Here is a 27,102-nt window from a genome sequence, read left to right as displayed (position 1 = left end):
AAATCTGGCATGTCTTCAAGAAGAGCTTTGGGGAGCAGAAAGAGACAGACAGTGTTCTTTGGAAAAAACTGACTTGTGCTGCTTGTTTCTGGACCCAGGGTGAAATATCTAAAAATAAAAATCTCACAGAGGGGCTTCAAGAATATGACCCATGGCGGGGGGGGGAGAAACCCTGAATAGCCTACAACTAAGGCTTCTGTGAGGTATGACCTTTCTGAAATACACACACAGACAGAGAGGTCATGGGCCATTCAGAATAGACTTGGACTTCTGGCCACAAAGGATTTGGATGATCCACTAGCTGAAACAAACTCCCCATTTCTGCACATACTCCTATGCTGAAGTGCTCACTTTAATGACTTCCTCATGTACAGCCCACACACATTCTCTCCTCCTCCCTTCCCTGTGGTCAGGCAGCTTTGTGCTTTCAAAGAAAACAGGGGCAGGTGGTGGGCACTTACCAGGCGGACACAGACACTGGAAGCGATTGACTTTATCCACACACTGACCATTGTTCACACAAGGGTTGCTCTGACATTCGTTTATCTCCAATTCACAATGCACACCTTTGAAACCTGAACAAATTGGACCACACAAGTGGCTTAGAAAGAGAGAAAGGCATACTCTAGCCAAGAAAGCACAAATCTGCAGAGATGACTATATCCTCTATGAGCATGAACATTTCTGCAGAAGTCAAAGGGGACTCTGCCATGATGGGAAATAGTCACTGCAAGTATCAGTGAGAGAGGAGAACACTACAAGATATCCATGTCACAGTGAAGGGGGAGAAGGGGTTACCTCCAAAGACACTAGCAAAACACAGCATGCCACAGCAAAGACCGCCTCACGTCTCTGACCAGTCCCTGCTTCACTTTCAGAGCAGCACCAGGCCCTAGTTGATGTTCCCAAAGACCAGCTGAGTTGGAGATGCTGTTGCTCTCAGGGTACAAGTCAAGGTCAGGAGGGCCTCCCAATGCTACAGCGGCTAGCAGCCTTAATCTGGCAAAGCAGCCACTGTCCTGTGTCATTTTATCCTAGATTTACCTGAGCTCTCTAAGGATTCAAGAAATGGTTTCTGCAGAAGAACTCCAGAATACAACTAATTGTATGCACATCACTATGGACAAATGGCAAGTTCCTATATAATTATGGGTAAAATAACTGCTATAAATGGAACAGTATGATATTTATAATATATCAAGAGATCAGAAAAGTTTGCTATTTAAAGGATTCTTATTGTAAATCCTGTGTTAAATCAAATAATACTTGCATAAAAACAATCACTTCTGAATTTTTCTCTTACATGTAACTGATGTTGACATATGGACTTGTTTAATTTGATCTCCACAGCTCTAAGAATTCTAGCACTGCATTACTCCTTAAAGGTCCCCTTGGCTGGGAATTAAATGCTGACAGAGCTAATGGAATTGCCACCCTATACTGAAAAGTGCGGGGCAGTGCCTTTAGTCTAGACCCCACACACTGGTGGGCCCATGTACCTGGCATGCATAGACACGTGAAGCCTCCAATCTTATCCAGACAGGTCGCATCATTCTGGCAGGGGTCGGAATGGCACTCATTGATGTCCATCTCACAACGAGGCCCTGCATAGCCCTTTAGACATTCACAGTGGAAGGCACCATCCGTGTTCACACATTTTCCTGCGTGCTCACAAGGATTGCTATTAGCTGGAAAATAAAACACCAATTACTGGGATCAAAGTACTTTGATGGAGTTTCCACAAATGTGGATTACAGAAATAGGTCTGATTGTTACAGCATTAGGGCCAGGCCTTTAATAATCTGGTTCTCAACTTCCTATTTTCTTCCTTAAAAAAAAAACAAGGAAAGAAATGAAAGGAAAGGGAAAGGAAAGGAAAGACAGACTAGGGCAATCTAAACTCTTGTGATTCTCTGCTCTTCTTTTGCCCAAACTATCACTAAAGTAGGGCTTTCTATTAAGAATCAGGTACAGGGGGTGCTTGGGTGGCTCAGTCGTTAAGCGTCTGCCTTCGGCTCAGGTTATGATCCCAGGGTCCTGGGACCGAGCCCCGCATCAGGCTCCTTGCTCGGTGGGGAGCCTGCTTCTCCCTCTCCCACTCCCCCTGCTTGTGTTCCCTCTCTCGCTGTCTCTCTCTCTCTGTCAAATAAATAAATAAAATCTTTTTAAAAAATTAAATAAATAAATAAATAAATAAATAAATAAAAGAATCAGGTACAGACCTCCTATATATTCAATTGTCAGAACAGAATATATCTTTACACTGAAAGGTTGTAAAGAGTGGGCAGGTAACAGAAGAGATCTGAGGTTTTGCTTCTGAATGCTTGCTGAACTCAACAGACACCATGAGGAACAGGAAAGGTTCCACGTACTCACCCATGGCACACTCATCCACATCTTCTGTACAGTCAGCCCCTTTGTAGCCTTGGGGGCAGGTGCAAATATACTGCCCATTCAGGGGGTTGGTATCACACAGTGCCCCCTTGTGGCAAGGATTGCTGATGCATGCATCATCCAGATGACATAAGAGACCTGTCACAGGGTGGGGCAAGGAGAATAAAGAGAAAGCGTCTCTTACTTGAAGAAGAGTTTTCTCTGTCATGGAGGAGGGAAAACCTTATGGTCACCTTACCAAAATCCAATATGGAGATTTAGAGGCAACTTCCCCTTTACCTAATCCTACCTTCGGGACATGCTGCAGCTAACAGCAAGCAAAGAGCTGCAGACAATCCTGGTGCGCTGACCCTGAGCCCTCTGCTAGACCTCTCCTCAAGGGTAGAGTCATCTACAGGCCATAAAGTGAGATGGTTAGACAATGAAGATATCCTTCTGATAGTGCTGCCAGATTTAGCAAATAAAAATAGAGGATGCCCAGTTCAATTTGAATTTCAAATAAATAACAAATAATTTTTTACTATATATTCCAAATATTACATGCACCTCATATTTTATTTAGCAACTTACTTTCCCCAAATTATGCTACCTGATGATCAGGGCCACCAGTATTTCGCTAGCCTCAGAAGGAAAAAAACAGCTGAACATCATCAGCCTATACCAGGGCGGCCTTTTTAATAGCGGTCGACATTCCTGGCTCAAGTACCCTCAGGACTCTGAAGGTATTATGAGGCCTCATGTTCTGTGTAGTTCACATGGGAACCGGATTTTCCAGTCTGCAATTAGCTTAAGAACAGGTAACTAAGGCTTCTTCTACAAAGCTGGAGGTGGGGCTTTTGGAAAGGCACAGATATAAGAACACTTCAAAAGTGCTGGGCACAAAGTTCTCTGAGTTAAACTATCTTCTTCTGTCATGTTCCTCCCTTCACCGCTCTCTACTAGGACTGGGAGCTGTTAACTTGAGAGGGTAGAGCAATGGTAACTTTGCAGTTAGTAAAATTCCTCCCTTAGAGGAATATTTCCATAGACACAGAGCTGGAATGCATTCAAATGCTTCTCTCCTCCTGACTCCTTCTGAGTACAAGGTTTCCTCTCAAAATGAAGTCTCTAAATCCATTTATTATTAATTTTGTCTTAATTTCCGAGAAATTAATCTTAATTTCCGAGGTGCCTAAGACCTTAAGGAGGTCAAGAGATGCTCCCAAGGCAATAGTTACTTTCATTTGGGGGGGGATGAAAAACTGAGGTATGCAGACTTGAGATGAGAGTCAAAAGTCCTAAAGAAGAAGACTAATTTCATAGTACTTTGGCTAGCAATTATATTTCCAGAAGAACAGTCTTGAGTAACATGTTCCTACAGATGCTAATTAAAAGGACACAACTCGGGGAATGAAAGAGATCCTGAATGCTCTCTGGCCCCTTCCCTGAACTCCCGTTCTGTCCTGCTGGCCTTACCTGCCTTTCCTTCTGGGCACATGCAAGAGAAGGAGGCCACACGGTCAATGCAGGTGGAGCCCGGAGTGCAGGAGGCGAAGGCACAGTCATCAATGTTCTCACTGCAGTCATCTCCACTCCAGCCATTAACACATACACAGCCATAGCCCCCATTGCGGTTGGTACAGGTGCCCCCATTCTGACAAGCATTAGGTTGCAGCAGACACTCGTCCACATCCTCTGTGCAGAACTGTCCTTTGGGGGAAAAAAGTGCCTTTGATTAGGGTTCTTAAGTCTCAAAGGATTAGTACCATACCCACTCCCATACATTCTTCACCCTCGTGTGACCTGCCTGAAATTAAGGCGAGCAGATCTCCCAGCAGATCAGGTCTTCACACGAATTTTTTTTTATTAACATATAATGTATTATTAGTTTCAGGGGTATAGGTCTGTGATTCATCAGTCTTGCACAATTCACAGCGCTCACCATAGCACATACCCTCCCCAATGTCTATCATCCAGGCACCCCAACCCTCCCACCCCCCACCACTCCAGCAACCCTGTTTGTTTCCTGAGATTAAGAGTCTCTTATGGTTTGTCTCCCTCTCTGATTTCATCTTGTTTCATTTTTTCCTCCCTTCCCCTATGATCCTCTGTCTTGTTTCTCAAATTCCTCATATCAGTGAGATCATATGATACTTATCTTTCTCTGATTGACTTATTTCGCTTAGCATAATACCTTCTAGTTCCATCCACATCATTGCAGATTGCAAGATTTCATTTTTTTGATGGCTACATAATATTCCATTGTGTATATATACCACATCTTCTTTATCCATTCATCTGTTGATGGACATCTACGCTCTTTCCATAGTTTGGCTATTGTGGACATTGCTGCTATAAACACTGGGGTGCATATACCCCTTCAGATCCCTACATTTCTATCTTTGGGGTAAATACCCAGTAGTGCAATTGTTGGGTCAGAGGGTAGCTCTATTTTCAACTCTTTGAGGAAACTCCATAATGTTTTCCAGAGTGGCTGCACCAACTTACATTCCCACCAACAGTGTAGGAGGGCTCCCCCCCTTCTCCGCATCCTCGCCAACATCTGTCGTTTCCTGACTTGTTAATTTTAACCATTCTGACTGGTGTGAGGTGATATCTCACTGAGGTTTTGATTTGTATTTCCCTGATGCCAAGTGATGCTGAACACTTTTCATGTGTCTGTTGGCCATTTGAATGTCTTCTTTGCAGAAATGTCTGTTCATGTCTTCTGCCCATTTCTTGATTGGGTCATTTGTTCTTTGGGTGTTGAGTTTGATAAGTTCTTTATAGATTTTGGAAACTATCCCTTTATCTGATATGTCCTTTGCAAATATCTTCTCCCATTCTGTCTGTTATCTTTTGGTTTTGTTGACTGTTTCCTTTGCTTCTTCACATGAATCTTAAGGCTACCATGAACCATCCAAATGATATTTATTCCAGGTAAATAACTTAAGAAGAATGGAAATTGTTGTCCCTCGAAATTCTGACATGAGAATTTAGCCAACCTATCAAAAAGAAGATTAGGCTTGTAGCATCCTTGATTCAGTTAAATCACTGGACAATGAATATGCAAGTGAGAAGATGGAGGGAAGAAGAGTGTATGAGATGAGTAAGAAAGAGAATGACGAGAAGGAACTTAAGGGTCAAAATGTCAGGGCAGTAGTTGTATATCCTGACTGTATCAATGTTAACATCCTGGTTATGATACTGTATAATAGTTTTGCAAGATAATGTTACCATTGGGGGAGACTTGGTATAGGGTATCTCTCTGTATTAATTCTTGTAACTGTGTGTGACTCTACAATTATCTCAAGATAAAAAGTTCATTTATTTTTTTAAGATTTTATTTATTTATTTGTCGGAGAGAGAGAAAGAAAGGGAGAGAGAGTGCACAAGCAGGGGGAGCAGCAGGCAGAGGGAGAAGCAGGCTCCCCACTGAGCAAGAAGCCTGATGCGGAACTCGATCCCAGGACCCCAAGATCATGACCTAAGCCAAATGCAGACGCTTAATCAGAGCCACCCAGGTGTCCCTCAAAATAAAAAGTTTAATTAAAAAATAAAATAAGGGCAAGCATGGTAGAGAGAAGAGATGAAGGACAATGAAAAGCCTTGGTAAACTGTAGAGGTGAAAGGCAACACCAAGATGATGAAACTGGAGCAAACTGTGCATAGCCTGAGGCGCCCAACCTTCAAAGATGTGGATTTGTGGAGTAAGATGCAGAAAGCTGACCCAATGTAATAGAAGATGGAAAAAGGATCAGTTTGATCTTCCTGAAAAAGAGCAAACTGAAGGATGATACACAAGACCATTTATGGATATAATGCAGGTCACTACAATAGCAAAGGATGGGGGGGTATGGCAAAGGCTCTCAGGCCCCGTCACAAAGAACAAAAGTATGTCTTCAACTTATAAGCAAGGCATCTGTGATTAACAAGCAGTTTAGTGCCAGACCACCCAAGTTATAAAACAAGTTGATGAATCGTCAGTTTAAAGAGCTACCAAAGGGAACTCATATTCAGATCATCTGAATTCTCTAAAACACAACAGGACAAGTGGCTAAAACTCATAAAACCTCAAGGTGTCCTTTAATTCTCTTTGCTAAATAACTCAGTGAATCATTCAGAAAGGCATTCCGGTGAAGAGGCCTCTTAATGAAAAAGCACATGTTTATACTCAGAAAATGCCAAGGCTATCCCTAGTCCCCAGAACACCGAACAATAAATCAAGGGGCTCCAGTTTTTTCAGAAGGGCTTCAATGTACTCAGCTGTGTAGCCATCACTGGTAACAGAGGTTAGCTGTGCCTGATCTAACCTAACTGACCATCTATTCTTACCCCTATCTACACATACATCCATTATACAAAACGAGAATCAATCTATTGTACTTATTTGATTACACATCCATCTCCCATCACTTGACTACAAGCAACCTCAGTTCAGGAATATTTTTTTGTGTTCTTAACCTAAGATCCCACTGCCCAGGATGGCAGGATGGGTGTGTGGACATCTCTGGAACTCTGTGCTCACCACCCTCCTGTGTGCTTCTCCTCACCCCACTTCAACCATATTATTATTTTTTTACACATAATTCTTGATGGAGCCACCATGTCTTTACATGATCATGCCCTCCTACTCTAGCTGACTGACCCAGAATGGGCATCTGATACAAGCTATAGCACTGTGTCCCTTTTCTAAACTTTTGGACTAGGGATTCTTTGACATCTGGACCAAAAAGATAAAGTGGCTGGTGACAGACAAAGCGATAAGGGTGAAATCAGAAGTGCACAGAAGAAAAAACCAGAATCATGGTGGGATTCAAGTTATTGCTTCCAGCTATTCCTGAAGCCCAACTTCTCCTAAGGAGAGATGGCCCTTCCAACAGGTATCCCTAATTTCAGATGGGAATCTGTCAACTGCAACCCACAGTATTAACTAATACAGACTGAATGAGTGAGTGAGTGTGAGTACACACATTGGCAATCATTTTCCCCAGGGCAGGTGATGTCATTTATTACAGAAAGCTTTGCTCCCTTACTATACTGGCAGAAATGCTACCTCAGAGTAAAGACAGATGTGTAATTAGGATATAGGTGAGATTTAGAAATGAAAACATGACTAAGAAGTAGGTGAAGAGTGGCTATAACCTGGAAATTACGGAGAGCCTTGTCTCTTATCCTTAGGCTAACTCAAATATCTATCTATGCTACCCTCAGACAAAACTTACTTTCTGAATATGAGGAATATGGATGTTATTTTTCTTTTTGACTGGTTCTTGATTATAAGACACTGTGTTTAAAAATATCTCATATATATTCCTTATGCAATATAATATCCAGACACTTAAATATTGTAGTAAGACAGACTAGGTAAATAAAACAATGCTTGGAATGGAAATTTGGCACTCCTGGGAAAGGAAACCAAGAGCCATTGCTTGCCTGCTATGAACCAGGCATTGTGCTTGAGCTGTCACAAAATTTATCTCATTTATAGTTGAGGAAACAGGCTCAGAGAGGTAAAACCACTTGCCTAGCATGAGGCAGGAAGTGCAGAAGTGGGATTTAAACCAGAGCTGCCTGCCTCTAAAACTCTTAATAAAGGGACACTTGGGTGGCTCAGTCAGTTAAGCGTCTGCCTTTGGCTCAGGTCATGATCCCAGGGTCCTGGGATCGAGTCCCGTATCGGACTCCTTGATTAGCAGGGAGCCTGCTTCTCCCTCTGCCTTCTGCTTCCCCTGCTTGTGTGCACTCTCTCTCTCTGATAAAGAAGTAAATAACATCTTAAAAATTAAAAAAAAAAATAAAACTCTTAACAAAGACTTGAGATGTGAGTCTGATAACAAAACCATCTTTGTGTGCCTCAGTTTCCGAAATCCATGAAGGCCTAAGGAAGTAGAGAGGATGAAGAAGGGGAGGATTAAAATCATTACTCACATGATCAGATTACTGGAAAAACTTAGGACTCAAAATTACTATCCAAAAATCAAATGTACCTGTAGGTACAGTTCACTATTTTTTGAATGAAAATTGTTGTTGAAGATTAGAACACCTGACATCTGTGTATCTGTTAGATACTGTTTGTTAGAGAAATCAAATCTAGAGAGCCAAAAGTACACTGGCTCATAAGTTATTTTCTACAAAATGGATCATTTTTCTCTAAGATTCAGGCACATTTCTCCAGAAAAATATTCCTTCCCAGGCTCATTTCTGCCAGAATTTTTTTTCTCTTCATTCCAATTCTATCAACCAGAATGAGGAAAATGGTAACCTGGGTGGCCACTACAAGTGTTCGCTCCAAAGTTCCCAGTGGAATGTCTGCTAAGATACTGCACTTGCTTCATGCCACCACTTCTTGGCACAAAAGGAAATCAATGCAGAAGCCTAAGAATAAGAAGCATAAGGGTTGGAAAGGTAAAGTAGCCCTCCCAAGGTCATAAACTAGTGAGATCAATGCCATTCAAACCCAGATCAGTCTGACTCCAAATCTACTGCCCTTCTCACTGCAGCATTAAGTTTCCAAGCCTTGGTCTTGATCAACAAGATCTGCAGACTAGGTTCCTGCTCCCAGGGTCTGAAAGCACACTGAGAAAGCAAAGAAGTATGCAACAATTAAAGAACACCCTTGGTACAAATGAATAAAGGCAGAAGATCACTAAATATTGAAATAGAGTTTATGGTGATCATCTGGAGGGGTTGGGTGCATTGTCTTAGATCAATGGGCTGTTCCCACCACTCCACGACAAGAAAGCATAAATCTGGGCTGGAGGGAGAAGGCTCATTGAGGGTGGTAGGGCTAGGTCTTGAAGACATCAAAATGACTGAAGGATATTCTCTGGCTGGGGCTTAAAAGGAGAAGAGGTGGGAGATCATTTAAGGCTTTGAATTCTAGTATGAATTCTGAACGTGATACAACAAGTACAAGGGAGTTATCACAGGCTCACGGATGGGGGAAGACATGATAAAAACTGCATTTGAAGATTAGTCTGCCAGTAGAATATAGGAGGGACTAAAAGCAAATGGCTCTCTGTTGGTAGGGAGAGAAGGAAAAAGAACGAAGTTATGAGCTACCTAGCATATAAACATGTCTGGTAAAAAGGAAGAGCTGTGTTCTATCCATGCCCTACCAAGCTACTAAATTTTCCACCCAAACAAGTCTTAGCATGGATATCATCTGTGTCAACACACAAACTTTGCTGGTCAATTCCCAAAATATGTTGCACAAAGCTCAGTTAGGCAAGTTTTTAAGGGCATCAATTATCCCTCTTAGTAATTTCCACCTGTTAGAGATTGCAGGCTATGCCATTTAATGTTGAGACTAAGGCAGTGGGCTAGTAGGCCCTTCCCATTTCCTATCAGCAAAGGAGAAAAGAAATAACTTGTTTTTGGCAACTACTTTCTCTAATGCCACCATGAGCCTGGGCTAATTTGGTATGAAGTGTCACACTACCAAGTCCTTGGTTGATACCTTAAATACCTGGAGGCACCCACAGCTCCTGATAATTTTCTGGCTGATCACTTCTGCCTCTTAAATACACCTCAAATCCATATCTTCATATATTTTCCTCCAGACACAGTGGCTTACTGTTGGTTCCTTAAACATGAAGTTCTTACTTACCTCAGAACCTCTGCATATCCTACTGTCTCTGCCTCAAATATTCTTCCCCTTCTTATTTATATGGCTAGTAACTTCTCATCCTTTGACTTCTCCTATAACTTAACTAGATCTTCAAATTCACATCTCCCCAATTTTCTCCCCATTGTATCTATTCCATTCAATCCATCCTGCCAACATCAAAAGTTGTACTTTTATGTTTATCTATTTTTATATTTTTATATTTACTTATTTATTATGTATAGTCCCTGCCCCTATTAGACTACAAGCTTCTTGAGGATAGGAGGCATGTCTGCCATTGACCTCAGTTTACATATCAGACACTTTACTAGGTAGTTGGCATCAGTGGTTACATAGACTGTAGACCTTAGATTTAATCTAACATGCTCATTTTACAGATGAGGAAACTGGGACCAGAGAGGTGCAGTGACTTGTCCACATTTGCACAGCTAGCTGGAAGAATGTTAGAAATAGACAAAAATGGAAATCGTTAAGTGCTGAAAAGGATGTTGAGGGTGTGAGGTCATAGCAGATCAAGTTAGTCTTCTAAATAAGGAAGGGGACTCTGACCTGGCTGTTGAGAGACAGAGCAGGTTGAAAAACAGGGGAAGAGCAAGATGCTCAGTAGTGCTACTAGTGAAGACAACACTAATAACCCACCGTCGGAAAAATGAGTATGCTGTATTAGTTTCGCAGGAGTAGGTCACTTTCATGTTGATCTTTTCTTACTGCCTCATCCTATGGTCTTAAAAAACCAAAGGGTGAATGCATAAGATTACGGGCATAGCCTCTGGCAGTAAATATAACAGAGTGAACCCAAGAGAACTGTACTGAAATGGAAACCATGACCTAGGCTTCATTAGCAACAAGCTCTAGCCCAGTGAGCCGTGGACCACTAAACAGACATCATTTATGAGTTGAAACACACTGGGATACAAACAGCTCATTATGGCTCTCTCAAGGTACCACAAACAAACCATCAATCTGACTTGGAGTTACAAGTAACTGGGAAGTGAGAGGAGGGGAAAAAAAAAGCAAAGCAAAGAAATGATCACTGAGCCTTAGCACTTTAGGACAAAGCCCTTACCCTTCCTAGTCATCTCTCAACTGTGAAGTGTGTGGGAAAAACTTTTATCACATCAATGGCCCTGTTAAGGGTCAACTCTCATTGCAACAACAATCGGCACATGAGGAACATATAAAAAATGAGCCTGGCTGGCCCTTGCCCTGACCCTGCTACCTCCTCTTCTATGGTTAAATCAGGAGAATTCAGGCTCCAGTATCTCCTTCCAGCCAGCAGTCACCCAAGCTCCTGAGTGTGGAGTTCCATCTCTCCATATTATAGCAGAGCACTGTTATAAGCCCTGCCCACCACGCCTTCCCTACACACAGATGTTCTATTCCGCTGCTGACGCGAAAGAACAGAGCACAAGCTTGACTATCCTGCTCCTCCTGGGTCTAGACTGTTCGAAACGGTCTGTATGAACACTGGAGTCCACAGGATCTGCCTGACGAGGAAATGTGGGCAACTAATATGCAAGCACACAAACGTGTATAAAAGGACTGGCGGGCATGCGAGTGGCTAAGAGGACGATGCAGGAGTAGGGGATAAACGTATGGATAAATGCAAGAATCTCAATGAATGTGCCCCCCCAATCCTAGACACCATCAGCTTTTCTATGACTCTTCAAAAGCCTGGTTTCCCTGTATCCTGACCAATATATTTCCTAAAGAATCACCAGAATGATCTCAATATATACAGTGGATTGTGCCATTTGCCTGGTCAAACCTTTTGATGACAAAGGGTTTGATAACTTCATTATACTTAGGATGAAATTCTAAATCCTATCCATGTTTTCTGTCAATCTCTCTAGTCTTTCCTTTGGAAGCACTACTAGTTCTAGCCACTCCGGCTTTTTTCATTTCTCAAAATGATCATAACATTTCCCCCCCAATTCAGGGTCTTTGCACATGCTGTTCCTTGTGTTTGGAACACTCTTATCTCCACCCTTCCCTAACTAATTCTTACTCACTAACCACAGCTGAAATGTCACCTTCTCAAAGAGACATTATAGGCCTACCCCCAACCCAATTAATTCTGCCTGTTAATATGCTGTCCCAATAGCCTCTACTTTTCCTGAAGGCATTTATTACAGTCCAAAATTTTACAGATGAGTATATGATGTATGTCTGTATTCCTCACCAGACTGTAAATTCCATGAAGAAATGGGTGGTAGCTAGCGGCGCCTGGGTGGCTCAGTCATTAAGCGTCTGCCTTCAGCTCAGGTCATGATCCCAGGGTCCTGGGATCGAGCCCCGCATCTGGCTCCCTGCTCCACGGGAGGCCTGCTTCTCCCTCTCCCATTCCCCCTGCTTGTGTTCCCTCTCTCACTGTCTCTCTGTCAAATAAATAAAATCTTAAAAAAAAAGAAAAGAAAAGAAAAGAAATGGGTGGTAGCTATTTACTTCATCGGTGAATCCCCAGCACTTAACATGGTGCCCAGCTAATAACATTTCTTGAGAAGTATTCAAAAATATTTGTTAAACAAAAGTTTATCCGTACCTGTCTCCTCTTACTTAGGTCATTCTAACCCCAAAATAATAATCATCTTTCAACTCCTCTTCCTCACACCTTTAGGGTGTCTCTATTCTATTCATATTCCCAAAGTTTCCATTTTCCCCTTATTGACATCCACCAGTCAATACCCAAACTTCTCATTCTATCCCCTTCCTTACTCGCTGAACTCCATCCCATTTATGCCACACCCAATTCACCTTGCCTTTTGACTCTAACTATGTCTCAAGGGTAATTCTACACTATGGCGGGTACCTTCCCTCTTTGAATGAAACCTAAGATTTCCCAAAAAGACTTCCCAAAAGACTACACCCTAGTTAGCCCTCTTCAGTAGAGTCCTCTCCTCCTCTTCTAATTGCCTCCATTTGCATGAAGGTAAGTAGGCAAAGAATCAATGTTTTCTTTATTCCCTAATGCTGCTACTAACTTCAAATAGTAAAAATATATTTATTAAGCAAATTCTAGGTACCAGACCCTGTGGTAAGTGCTTATATTGTTGTCAAATGTAATCTTCTCATACAATTAGCCCAGTTTCATAGATGTAGTACAGACCTGGTCTACACTGAAGAAAGATACTAACGTATTTCAGGGAGTAGGGAAAAGACTCTGACAGAACCCGTAACACCCCTGAATTTCAAAGGATGAGGTTGGGCCAGCAACAACTGAAAATTTTAATGTTCTCATTCATTCATTCATTCATTCAACAAATATGTACATACCATGTGCCAGGCACTGACCTATATACACTGAAATTATAATGGTAAAGAAAACAGCTGTGGCTTCTACCCTGTAAATAGGGGTTTTACAACCACACAATTGTAACAGAGAGTGATAAGTGTTCTAATGGATACAGGTTGCCTTGGGAGCATAAAGTAGGAGAGCAGAGAACTATATTCTGCAGGTCCAGTTGGGGATGGTATGTTTCTTTGGCAAGCCACAATTATGAGACCTAATGAGAGCCCATGTCAAGGCAGTGTAATTTTTTTTTTTACATTTTATTTTCCAACAAACTTACCCCTTCAAACCACCTAAGGTTGCATTTATAACAAGAATTTATCATCCAAATATTAACAGTAATGGCAGCATTTGTCTCGGCATTTGAAGATCACAGTGGTCTCCTGCTTTAACTATTTCTAAAGTTCTCTTATCCATTTGTTCACTGCTATGTGATCCAAACCCAGATGACCTCCTAGTGCCAGAGACTTTATAGATCTATAAAACAGAGATAAGTACAACAGAATATCTTGAGAATAAACTCAGAAGTATGCCATGTGATGCTACCTTAAAGTCAGAATAACTTGCAGTATAGCTGAATAAACTTTAAATTACCATTAACAGAGAGAGAGAAAATGACTTTACATGTTAACTGGGTTGTATGTGAGTGTGTATATGTGTGGAAACGTGTACAGGAAGAAGGAAGAGTGGGGAGTATTTCAGGCAGAAGTAAGTGTATGTGTATCAGTTTGAATAGAAGAGAAAGCATGCCTCATTTGAGTCAATGAAAAAAAATCAGTGTGGTTCACTTCTAAGGCACGGATCAGGGGAGATATGGCAGGAGAGGGAGTTATATACAGAGCGTTGGAACTCTATCCAAAGACAAGGAGGACCCACTGAAGCATTTTAAGCAAAGAAAGAACACGATCCCATTTGTGTCTCAGAAAGCCCACTTGCTGCTGTGAGGAGGATGGGCTGAACTCCACCTCACCCCTCCAGGTCAATAGCAATTTAAAGCCCTGAGGAGTCCCAGGGTGCCTGTGGCCGCTATAGCAACGAGAGAGTCTGCGGTGCATCTGGGGCAAATTCCGGATGCAGCAGCACCAAAGAGCATCCAGACTCAGCCACTGTATGGAGAGCAATGGATGCTGTGCCAATGCTGGATGTTCAGAAAGCTGACCCCTGGCACAAAGGCTTCTCCACACAAGAAGAAGAAAACAGTGCCAAGCTTCAGTCCCCCTGCTAGGAGGCCCACACTCTGGTTCTCTCGCCGCCTTCTTGGGTTGCTGGGCTGTTAAACCAGTTTACATAAAGAGCCCCTCACCTCACTGTGGCCCCTCACCTCACTGCAGCGCTCCAAAAAGAATCAACTGACAGTATTTACAGGCAAGCAGTTACTATGAGCAGAATGAGTAAAATGGAAAACAAATAAACAAACAAACACGGGACCTATTAAAACATTCTGCAATATGAAAGATGGGGAAGGTACCCCTTAAGATGTAGATGAAGAGCATACCTGTGAAAAAAGTTCCCTCCCAGAATAGAAAGAATTGGCTCTGTATTCTCAAGAAATGTAGAAAATGTAGGTTTTAAAAAGAAATGAAAAATAATACAAGATGTCAGACTCTGATGAAGGACAGGCTGAGAACAAAGCAGAATTACAGAGGACCTAGATGCAATGAGTAAATATGATAAGAATATAAAAAATGCAATTCAAATAAAAATCATAATCAGAAGCCACAAAGGAGAGAATTGACAATGAAGAAAAATAAGTCAGTGTTATAAAGGAAAAGCTTAAGAAGCTCTCATAAAATGCAGAGGAAATTAAAATATCAAGAGACAAGATCTCAGCTATGGGAAAGAATGAAGACCTTTATAGATGTTCCTGAAGACACAAAAACAAATGAAAAAAAAATGAAAAGAATAATCTTTTCTGAGATGAGAATAGATCTAAGCCTGCAGATCCAAAGGGCTCAAAAGTGCTAGGAAAAAAAATAATAGGGATATACCTATACCAATACTGGTTAAAGATTTTACTTTAAAGAAAGGGAAGAGAAGGGAGAGGGGAGAGAGCCTTACTTGTCTGATATCGGACTTCCCCATAATGCTCACAAGACACAAAAGAACAATGTCTAGGAACTTGGTAAGATTGACTGTGACTCAAGAATTCAATATCTAGACAAGATGCCATTTGTGTATGAAGGCAACTAAATCAAAAGATATTTTTCAAATATCTGAGAGCTCTAAAGATATACCAACATGTAACTTTTCCGGGAAAAAAAAAATTACTCCAAGATGTACTCATCTGACTGAAAAAATAAATCAAAATAAAGAATCCAGAGTGAAAAGGCTGTGACATAAATGTACTAGTAGTTAACACAAAACAAGTTACATATAGAATAAAGTCCAAAATATTATAAATTGAATTATAAAGCAATGTAAATATCAAAAATATTTTTAAAAGAAAATGCATAAAATTTTAAAATTCTTATAGCAATACTATGGTATGAATTTTTAAATCCCAGATCATATAAACAAAATCTGGAGAGTGAAAAGAAGATATAAGAGAACCCAAAGTATGCTTATTCCTCGTCTTAAAGAAGAAGCAATTGGTATATGCAGTTTCACTTTTGACACTAAAAAATAGAGATGGATTCAAATCCAAATTTTTCTAAACATGTATACCTTTAAAAAAAAACACTAAATACTAAATACTATAATTTAAATCATCTCACCTCTATCTGTTGTCCTCATGGACCAATTTCCACCTCCTTGAAAGACTTAAACACATGACTTAGGATCTTTTCACTCTTTCCTTTCCCATCTCCCATGAAATTAATATCTGGGCTGAGGACTAATAAGGTCATCCAGGCCAAGAGTTCTTTACTTTTCTCAGCTCAACAGCTTCCACATCCGCTCCATATCACAAGCACACTCACATTTTGGATCTCATTATGAGACACTCATTGTTCCAACCACAAGATCTCAAATTTGATACTTCAACTCTGACTATAACTTCCCATATCCCTCTTTCCCCATTCCCAACAAACATTTCACCTAATTATCCCCCACTAACACTTGTAAAGAGTCAAGCCCTCCTAAATAACCCAGTTCATTAACCAACCCTCTTCTAGCTGCCCTAACTAACTCAGTCTAGTTCAGTCACATGAAGTTTCTGTCCCCTGTAGCTACTGCCCTGCATTTCTCCCTCTTTTAGCTGTACAAAATCTTGAATAAGTGATCTATACCCACTCCTCCCCTTCCTCCTTCCTCAACACCCACTTTTTTTCTAATTTAACCCTTTGCAATTTGGCATTCTTCTCTCCTTGATATTGAAACTACATTTTAGAAGATTTCCGGGGCGCCTGGGTGGCTCAGTCATTAAGCGTCTGCCTTCGGCTCAGGTCATGATCCCAGAGTCCTGGGATCGAGCCCCGCATTGGACTGTTCTGTGGGAAGCCTGCTTCTCCCTCTCCCTCTCCCCCCTGCTTGTGTTCCCTCTCTCGCTGTGTCTCTCTCTGTCAAATAAATAAATAAAATCTTAAAAAAAAAAAAAAAAGATTTCCAATGACCTCAAAAATTTTGATTAACTCTTTGCAGTTATCATTCTTATTTCAGTCTTTTGTTTATCATCCATTCAATAACTACTATTTGTTAATATTGGTCTCAAGAATGCCAAAATCAGTCACACCACCCCGATCCTCCAGAGGCCGAGAGCCTCCCAGGTGAGGTAGGCATATAAACCAGGTACAGTGGTAAAAGAGCACAGATGGGACCAGAGAGACATGAAGAGTTTAGGCAAGGTCACAGTCTTAAAATGCAGCCCCTGGCTCAGGGATGCTGTCACAGCAGAGCTTCCCAACTCACATACATCCTTTTCTCTCACCTTCCTTCTTTGGATCCCTTTCCTCTTCCATTTTCTGAAGTATGGACACTTCTCAACAATTTAGGTCCAAACTCTCACTACGCACTTTCCCTTACAGACCTGATACATTCCCAGGGCAACCAAAAACAAGCCTCAAAATCTGAGTCTAGAGCCCCTACTTCTAATCTGACCTCCTGGGTCTTACTGTTAAGTGCTTTTCTCTTGGAAAACTCACCTCAAACTCACCAGCATCTCTAGCCCATTTCTCTATCTCTGTCAATAGAACCCATATTCTCTCATTACACAGATTCAAAACAGAAGCAAACTCTGCTCTATTTCCCCCTTCATCCAACCAAGTACTTAGATGGCCCCCAATTTCTAACCATGTCTTCTTTCAAACTCATATTCATTTATAGTTTCTACCTCCTACTGTGGTTATATGTAGACTTCCTTCTTTTTTCCTAGTGAATTTGACCATCCTTAAAAGATAAGAACAGCAAAGGAAACAGTCAACAAAACAAAGAGGCAACCCACAGACTGGGAGAAGATATTTGCAAATGACACTACAGATAAAGGGCTGGTAGCCAAGATCTATAAAGAACTTCTCAAACTCAACACCCAAAAAACATATAATTAAGTCAAAAAATAGGCAGAAGACATGAACAGACACTTCTCAAAAGAAGACATACAAATGGCTAACAGACACATGAAAAAATGTTCATCATCATTAGCCATCAGGGAAATTCAAATCAAAATCACATTGAGATACCACCTCACACCAGTTAGAATGGCAAAAATTGACAAGGCAAGAAACAACAAATGTTGGAGAGGTTGTGGAGAAAGGGGAACCCTCTTACACTGTTGGTGGGAATGCAAATTGATACAGCCACTTTGGAAAACAGTGTGGAGGTACCTCAAAAAATTAAAAATAGAGCTACCCTATGACCCAGCAATTGCACTCCTGGGTATTTACCCCAAAGACACAGATGTAGTGAAAAGAAGGGCCATATGCACCCCAGTGTTCATAGCAGCAATGTCTGCAATAGCCAAACTGTGGAAAGAGCCGAGATGCCCTTCAACAGATGAATGGATAAAGAAGATGTGGTCCATATATACAATGGAATATTACTCAGCCATCAGAAAGGATGAATACCCAACTTTTACAGCAACATGGATGGGACTGGAGGAGGTTATGCTAAGTGAAATAAGTCAAGCAGAGAAAGTCAATTATCATATGGTTTCACTTATTTGTGGAACATAAGGAACAGCATGGAGGACATTAGGAGAAGGAAGGGAAAAATGAAGGGGGGAAATCGGAGGGGGAGACGAACCAGGAGAGACTATGGACTGTGAGAAACACACTGAGGGTTCTAGAGGGGAGAGGGTGGGGGGATGAGTTAGCCCTGTGATGGGTATTAAAGAGGGCACGTACTGCATGGAACACTGGGTGTTATATGAAAACAATGAAGCGTGGATCACTACATTAAAAACTAATGATGTATTGTATGGTGACTAACATAACATAATAAAATAAAATTTAAGGGACGCCTGGGTGGCTCAGTTGGTTAAGCGTCTGCCTTCGGCTCAGGTCATGATCCCGGGGTCCTGGGATCGAGTCCCGCATCGGGCTCCTTGCTCAGCAGGGAGCCTGCTTCTCCCTCTGCTTGTGCTCTCTCTCTCCGACAAATGAATAAATAAAAAATCTTTTAAAAAAATTAAATTAAATTAAAAAAAGATAACTGATTTATTTCTTCTTTGTGTCTCTTATAGCATCCAGCATAGTATATTGGATATAATAGTGAGTTATTCAGTAAATATGTCATTGAAGCTACCTTACAACAATTCTACAGGGGCTTGAAAAGCTATGGAATGAAACTAGATTTTGCCTGAAATACAGCCAAAGTCAGACATTGAGTCATGGACCACAAGAGCACAAAAGATGCCTCAGTCTCACCTCCTATATTTTGTGGGGGGGCTATCCTAACCACCCACCCCTGTTCACACCAACATGACCACTCATCAACTCTGAGACCTTTAGGATGAGGGTGTTTTAGGTTAGCACTCTGGCAGTCTGCCCAAGTGATAGCAAACTTAAACTGGGTGAAGCAGAATTCCAGAAAACAGGCTTTTATATCAAGTCCTCACAATCAAGTTCACAGCAGAGAGACTGAAATGGGAGATGCATTTTCCCATTCCCCCATGCAGAATACAAATGAGAATACTTTTGCAGCCCCAGATATACATAGTGTCCACTCTCAACCAAAAGCCTCCTTTCCTATAGTATTTAAAAGACAGAAAAGTGATTGTAACAAAAGCCTCATCCTAGAGAACAGCTTGTCACCAACTAGAGGCTAGACTGAAATGTTCAAAATCAAAATACTGCCATGAAAAGACTCCATTCCCAGACACAGGAGCTAATGCACCACCTCTGGCAGTATGTACTTGCTGATTCATGCCAAAAAAATTTTACTGAAATTGGAGCAACTGACAGTAAAGGGAACCTTAACCAACTCTTTGGGCTCATCAGTTATAAAAGGAGAGCTGAGAGAAAATGTGGTTGGTTTTATTTGACTCATGTCCACCTAACTTCCACTGTTCACTTCTGCTTAGTGTCCCAAAGCACTATTCCAAGCCCAAGCTAAAATTGCATTTCTGGGTTAATAACAAGCACAGGAAAATAAATCACGTCTGCCCTAGGAGTGAACCCAAACCAAAAGCTGCCAGAGAGGAATTTGTGAGTTGAGTTTAGAGGCAACTTTAATTCTGAAGGAAATGAACCTTTAAAAAGAAAATTCAAATAACAATCTATGTAGACAAAACATTAATCTACACTGCTTTAATTAATTTGGGAGCCTTTTATAACTTTTTTTTTTCTTAAGTGGCTATCTGCCAGAGCAGAACTTCTCTCATAAGATGGCTTGGGGCCAAAAACAGTAATAGTAAAGACCTTTGTGCTCAGGCTTCATCAGATCCTTAGGTTTATTTCCATTTCCTAAAGGAACATCCAACTACTCAGACATCTCTATAACAAAATTCCTATAAAAAAGTAAACCATTTGCCCAACTCCCAACACCAATTTCTTGCTTCTACCTAGGCTTTAGTTCATCCAGAAGAGTGGTAGCTTTTGAATACTGTTCTAGATGGCCACATCTCGTGAAAAAACTAGATCAGAACACAGTTCTGTCCGTAACTGATGTGGAAATCACACCAGAACAAGGGGACCTGCTTTCTTCTAGTCAGACAAACCCAAGGCCCCTTGTACAAACAGCTGCACATCTATCCTGCTACAACCCTGGATCAGAGAGGATACTCCTGCATAGCAGCAGCAGTGCTAATACCTTTAGAATATCTTCATACCTAAGGTAGTGCTGTCCAATAAAAATATCATGAGATATACAGATTTAATTTAAAATTTTCTGGTAGCACTTAAACAAAAGAAAAAAACTGATGGCATCAATGACTTTAATATCATTTTATTTCACTCAATATACCCAAAACACTATCATTTTAGTATCTAAACCAATATTTAAAACATTATTAGTGAGACATTTTGCTTTTGCTTTTCATACTAAGTCTTCAAAATCAGGTATTTTGTAGCTGTGGCACATCTCAGTTTGACCTGTCACACTTCAGATACTCAATAGCAAAATATGGCTAGTGACTACTATATCAAACAGTGTGGATCGGGAATGTTTTACATGGTAACTGCAATTTATGTTTGAAAGTGTAATTTATAATTAAAATTAAATGTAATTTAATTTACATGATAAATGAAAGGCTCAACTGGTTTTTTACTGCACCATTTATTCTCCCAATACCTCAATAAAGTAACTAAGAGATATTAGTTCCATGGATAGCAAATAAAGTCTTCTGAAGAAAAGGAAGCTGACTCATTTATCCCAAATCAAACCATGAAAAGACTCGGAAAAAATTTCTGGTCATCTCGAAGCCCAGAACTTGCTACTAAAGACCAAAACTTCTCTGCATATGTATTTATAAAACAACATAGTGCCTATCAGGCTCCTCTCATTAAAAACTTATAAATATTTAATGCTATATGTTAACTATACTGGAATTAAAAACTTAATTAAAAAAAAACATGGCAAATTCACAAATCTCCTTTATTTCAAATTGATATCTACTTTCTTCAGCTATATAATCCCAACCATTCTTTTTCAGATACCTGGCAACTTCACTTCCTCTCCTAGTAGACTAACTCCAACTTTTTCTATTGTGTCAAAAGCCAGACCAAACAGTTCATGCTTCAACTCTATAGCTGCGAATTGTAGAGGGAAGTCTAAACAAAGTTGCAATAAGGCTCTTGGGTATAGTGAAAAAAATCTCCAGACTGAATATAAAATATTCATTCAATATTGACTTCTAATTTCAAAGTAACCAGGAAAATTTCTAAAATGGAAAAAAAATAAAGAATAAATCACATCCTAGAATAATAAAATTATAAATTGCACACTATTAAAAAGATTCAAAATTCTTTTATTTTATTTTATGATTATTTATTTATTTATTTGACAGAGAGAGAGAGAAAGAGAGAGAGCACAAGCAGGGGGAATGTTAGGCAGAGGGAGAGGAAGAAGCAGGCTCCCTGCTCAGCAGGGAGCCCGATGTGGGACTCGATCCCAGGACCCCAGGATCATGATCTGAGCCGAAGGCAGTCACTTAACCAACTGAGTCACCCAGGCGCCCAAGATTTAAAATTCTTAAAAAATAAAAAAGGACAATCCACAGAGTCAATTTGTATAGAAAAAGACCACAGATTTGAGCAGAAACTTGGGGTTCAACAAGGCTAGATTCAAACCCTAACCCAACCACTATGTGCCTTGAGTAAACTGTTTAACCCTTCTGCATATCCATCATCATCTGTAAAAAGGATATTTAATAAACTCTACCCTTAATATAGTTATCACAAAGATTATACAAAACAAAACATTGTAATTAGCACAGTATTTGGTTACTAACAAACATTAGTTAACTCCCAGCCCCTAACCCCATTCATTTCTTTAATTTGCATAAAGCAGAAAATACTAATCTGAATTTATAGCTCTGATATCAATAGAAATAGGAACCCTACGACTCCCAATTTTTAATCTGTTCTTCTCAGAATGAGGTGAGGGCTGGGATGGTGAACAGTTTGGTTGTGTGCTACTGAGAACAAAGGTGTGTAGAGAGCTGCAGTACTGGTATCACCAGTGACAGTTCAGTCATCCTATAGCTCCTTATTTCCCTCACCTCAACCATATAATACTGCCAATATCACCATGGCAAGCATCACCACTGAGGAATGTACAGTGTAGTAAGGGAGCCAGAGGAGAATACCTAGCTCAGCCTGCAGAGAGGTCACGGAAAGTTCCCTGAAGGAGGCAGCCATTCGACCTGAGCCAGGCAGGCAAAACTGGTGAGGACAACAGGGAGAGGAGGAGAGAGGGGCAGTCTGTGGAAGAGGAATGTTGTGAGTGAAGACACAGGATTCAGTAGATACAGGAGAACTGGAAGCAGTTCTTACTGCTGTTGGATACATGAGAAGACTGGATAAGCAAACAGGGTTGAGACTAGGAAGGAATTCATATAGCAGAGGAAGGACCTCAGACGTGATCCTGTTAGTGATGGGGATAGCAAAAAACAAGGCTGCCACTGGAAATCAAAGAATCGGCATGAGTGAAAAAGAGGAAGGAAACCTGTGGTGGGAAACCAAAGACTGAGAGTCACTTTATTTTTTTTTTTTTTGAAGATTTTACTTATTTATTTGACAGAGAGAGACACAGCGAGAGAGGGAACACAAGCAGGGGGAGTGGGAGAGGGAGAAGCAGACTTCCCGCTGAGCAGGGAGCCCGATGCAGGGCTTGATCCCAGGACCCTGAGATCATGACCCAAGCGAAGGTAGTCGCTTAACTGACTGAGCCACCCAGGTGCCCTTGAGAGTCACTTTAAATGACAGCAAATCGAAAGAAATAAATATTGTCACACTGAACTTATTCAGAAATCTGCCATCCTTTCTAGAAAATACAAAAACACATGGAGAAAGAAACATGTTATAAGGACTTTCATAAAAAGAGGTACTTATTAAACATCCTGGGGTAAGAAATTTTGATAAAATATCATTTCCCTGGGAGAGCTTCCCCAAGAATGCACCTTCCTAATTAATATCAAGGCAGAAAACAGAGTATAGCAGCAAAGAAAACTCAGCAGTGAAATCACAGTATCATTTAATCTTCATTGGCATCAGAAGCCTTAGTACCATGTACAACAAAGGAGAGATTAGAATGGGGTCAAGTTCCTAACAAGCACCTCATCCTGTCCTATACCACTGTAAGGATCATTAAAAAGAGAAAAATTTAAATCTTTCCAGTTATTACTGTCATGTAATGAACTTCACAGTAATTTTTTTGAGTTGAAAAGAAAAATGGCCTCTGAAAAAAAATCTACCAGAGAAACAGCAAAAGCTAAAGAGAAGAGATAATATGACACAAAGTGCAGAGTGTTGGGAGTGAAGTCCTAGGATCAAGATACCAAGAAGAAATTCTAGGGAAGCCCAGTGGAAAAGTATAAAAAAGGACAGCTTGGAGATTAAAATCAGAAATGTGTGCCCTTCCAGGAAATCATATTACTAAAGTTTTAAACCCTTTTAATCTTTTTCTGTTCATAGTGTACAGGTCTAAAGAGTACTCTAAACAATTAGCTCCTATAGATAAGGGAAAGTAATTTGGAGATTCTAAAGAATACCAGGTAGTAATGGCAGCAATCCAACATCAAGACTTCTTTGCTGGGCAAAATTCCTCACTGGCGCTGAAGTTTCTTCCTTATTTTTTTTTAAGATTTTATTTATTTATTTATTTGAGAGAGAGAGTACGCATGCAAGAGCATAAGCAGTGGAAAGGGAGAAGCAGGCTGCCCGTTGGGCAGCGAGCCCGATGGAGGGCTCAATCCCAGGACCCTGAGATCATGACCTGAGCCAAGGCAGCCACTTAACCGACTGAGCCACCCAGGCGCCCCTGAAGTTTCTTCCTTATAACATTAACTTATTCTTGGATTTCCACATTAAATCATCAAGTTCTCTCAAAAAGGCTTACTTCTTAGTCACTTAATCAGTTCTTAATTGTTTCCACTTTCAGTTAGATAAATAGATATAAACAGAAATTAGAACCAAATGTCTGCATAAAATCACTTAACTTTCAAAAATAAGTGGAAAATCTGCCTAAGACAACATCAGACACTTCAAGAGGTTGTAAAATTAAGCAAGACTAATGTCTGAGGCTGAAAAATCTATTCTTGTCCTGTGTGCAAAAAGGGATACAAAAAAGGAAAAAATAGAAACATAGATGGATGTCATAAAAATAATATCAAGGGTACCTGCCCAACCCTTTGCATAATTATAGGACATGGCAATAAGATGAGATAGATTTCTGTCCATGAATAAGCTCTGAACACTTGTAGTGTATATAACTTATATTTTCACTTTTTAGTTGGAAGAAAGAAGAGTATTTTAATAGCCTTTCATATAATTATGATTATTCTTTGATACTATACCAAAACTTAACAAGTTGCAGTTTCTTTTTTTTCCCTAGCTTTACTGAGATATTTTTGACATATAACATTGTATAAGTTTAAAGCATACAATGTAAAAAAATAAAGTATACAATGTGATGATTTGATATATGTTTATAGTGTGGGTAGCAAAATGATTACCACAATAAGATTAGTGAACACATCAATTATTTCACATAGTACCTATTTTTTTGTAAGTGTGGTGAGAACATTTATATTTTCAGGGCTAACTATGTTCTTTTCCTCTCAAATATGTATTAAGTATCTGCTATATCCTAGGCAATGTGCTGCTTTCCCAGACCTCAGAGTCTGTCAGTAATGCTTTTCTCTCATATCTGCCATAGCACCTTAGCATGGTGCTGAGGTACTGAGTTCAGAGCAGTGGCCCTGTAAATACCTATGAAAATATTTTTCTTTAAATGAGCATAGGAGAACATATGGGGTTAGAACTATACCCAATGATGTAGCACAGAGACCCTTGTAAAAGGTGTCCACTTCAGTAACAGCCTTCCATGCCCCATTCTGACTAATTTACCACAGTGTGCATACCTGTCCACTGAGGGGGGCAGCGGCAGTTGTAAGTGTTAACCCCATCCACACAAACCCCTCCATTCTGACACTTGTGGTTAGGGCAGTCATCGATATTCCGCTCACAGGTGACCCCTTCAAAACCTGGATAGAGAAGAACAGAGAAAATAATGAATTCTCATGCAGAAGTAAGTCATCAGCTCTTCTACAGAACATCGTCATCAGAACAGACCTACTTCATTATTTCATTTCAGGAGCTAGCAGCTGGTTAACCCAGGACTCACCATACAAAAAATTGCCCAATCTTCTGTCTTCTCTTGCCTCAAGAGAAGCTAGACAGTTAAAGTGACTCATGATGCCAATGACATGCCTTCACAGTTACCTCACAAGTATTTCAAAGTGTTTTTATGAAATAAAATCCCAGTGAAGATAAATGTCTACTTAGATAACTATTCATTGGTTCTTAAAAAAGGTGGGGGGGGGGATATTAGATTTTCCCCAGCTCTGTGCTAGATTAATGGGAAGAACAGATAAAAGATCACCTAATTAAATTTAAATTAATTGACTTGCTTCTTAGGATGTTTGCTTGGGAAAACTAGGTCGGGGCAGGAAATAAAAGAAAAATATTGAGCTCACCGTCTAAAGATATGGGTCAAGTTCCAACCTCACTACCTATAAGCTATTCAACACATGGTAAATTACAAACTCTGAATTAGCTTCCTCATCTGTAATATGAAGTGGATTCCACCTGCCAAACCTGCCTTTCTAGTGCCATATCATGAGTAAAGTACATTATAAACATAAAAAGCTATCTGAAAATGGGGTGGCACTATTATTAATTAAACTTACCAACCCTTCAAGTTCTTCATCCTTCTCTCCACATTTATGGCATTACTTCCTTCCTCTTGATTTTCCCTTTTATGAAAAATGAAACCAACACACCAAACTTCACCCTAACTGCCCAGAGTGTGTTTCTCTGTAATTTATATACTGAGCTTTTTCCTTTCTCCTTGGCTACCAAATCCCTTAGCTATTAAAATAGAAGACTACCAGCTTTAAAACTGAATTTTCAACTGATCATTCTCCTATTTGAAATATAGTATGACTAAGTATTTGGTCTCTTCAAAATGTCCCTAAGGTTCTTCTTCTCTCACTCAAAACACTTATCAGGTCTTGTACTAGGCACTGGGGGAGTAACTGTGAGTAAAAAAGATAGAATGTCCCTGCTTTTGGGGTATTTACAGTCTGGCGAGTGGGAGAGACAGCAATCACACCTTGCTTTATTCATTCCTACCACAAGCCACTGTGATATTCTACAGCTGCTTTGTTACACTGCAACATGGCTGGTTTCTCTGAATAAAGTGGCAGTCATGTAAATGGGTATAAACCAAGTGGTAAAAAAAAATTACTGACACCAAAGGAAATCACTTCACAGAAGATGGGGATAAATGAAAGCTTGACTAAGGAGAATTCTATTTCTCTGGGCATTTGGTATTCAGTCCATTCAAGCAGATGAATCATTAAGTAAGCTTGAGAAAGATTGTGAAAATTTTTATAGACTCAGATTTTTAAAAATTTATCATATTACTCATATATCTGTTTAATTGTATGAAAGTCTTACAAATGAACTGACTCAGAAAATTCTGGTTTAAGCCCACCCATAATTAAGATAAAGAGCAAATCTACAGATCCACCAAGTAGCAGTGTCTGAACAAAAACTGAGGTCTTTGCTCCTACTCTAGTGCTCTTAATGGAAACATTCCTTAGAAATGTTAAAGATAGAGTTTTAGAGTGTGGGAGGGAAATAGGGCTGCTGGCTCACCACTGCTGGAACCTGTGTGGTCTAGTGGTATTCTGGAACTGGTAACTTGATCTCTC

At 40.3% G+C, this 27,102-nt stretch overlaps 1 protein-coding gene and 1 pseudogene across 2 annotated transcripts in view; one reads left to right on the top strand and one right to left on the bottom strand.

Moving 5' to 3' along the window:
* NOTCH2 (notch receptor 2) overlaps nt 1–27,102 on the bottom strand; it is a 166,271-nt gene that overhangs the window by 55,481 nt on the left and 83,688 nt on the right. For both annotated transcript variants that reach the window (XM_025872548.2, XM_073896049.1), the window contains exons 5-9: nt 25,246–25,368; nt 3,850–4,083; nt 2,377–2,532; nt 1,500–1,688; nt 462–575 (exon numbers count right to left, since the gene is read on the bottom strand). In XM_025872548.2, coding sequence (XP_025728333.1) covers nt 462–575; nt 1,500–1,688; nt 2,377–2,532; nt 3,850–4,083; nt 25,246–25,368 — 816 coding nt within the window. The remainder of the gene's footprint in view (nt 1–461; nt 576–1,499; nt 1,689–2,376; nt 2,533–3,849; nt 4,084–25,245; nt 25,369–27,102) is intronic.
* Nucleotides 13,476–13,832, top strand: LOC141373387 (ubiquitin-conjugating enzyme E2 D3 pseudogene; annotated as a pseudogene).

This window comes from Callorhinus ursinus, unplaced genomic scaffold, assembly GCF_003265705.2.
Source record: "Callorhinus ursinus isolate GAN/ISIS: 27379988/994484 unplaced genomic scaffold, GSC_fseal_2.0 scaffold9, whole genome shotgun sequence".
Taxonomy (NCBI): Eukaryota; Metazoa; Chordata; class Mammalia; order Carnivora; family Otariidae; genus Callorhinus; species Callorhinus ursinus.
Note: the sequence above shows the minus strand (reverse complement) of the source record. Positions and strands in the feature narration are given on the sequence as shown.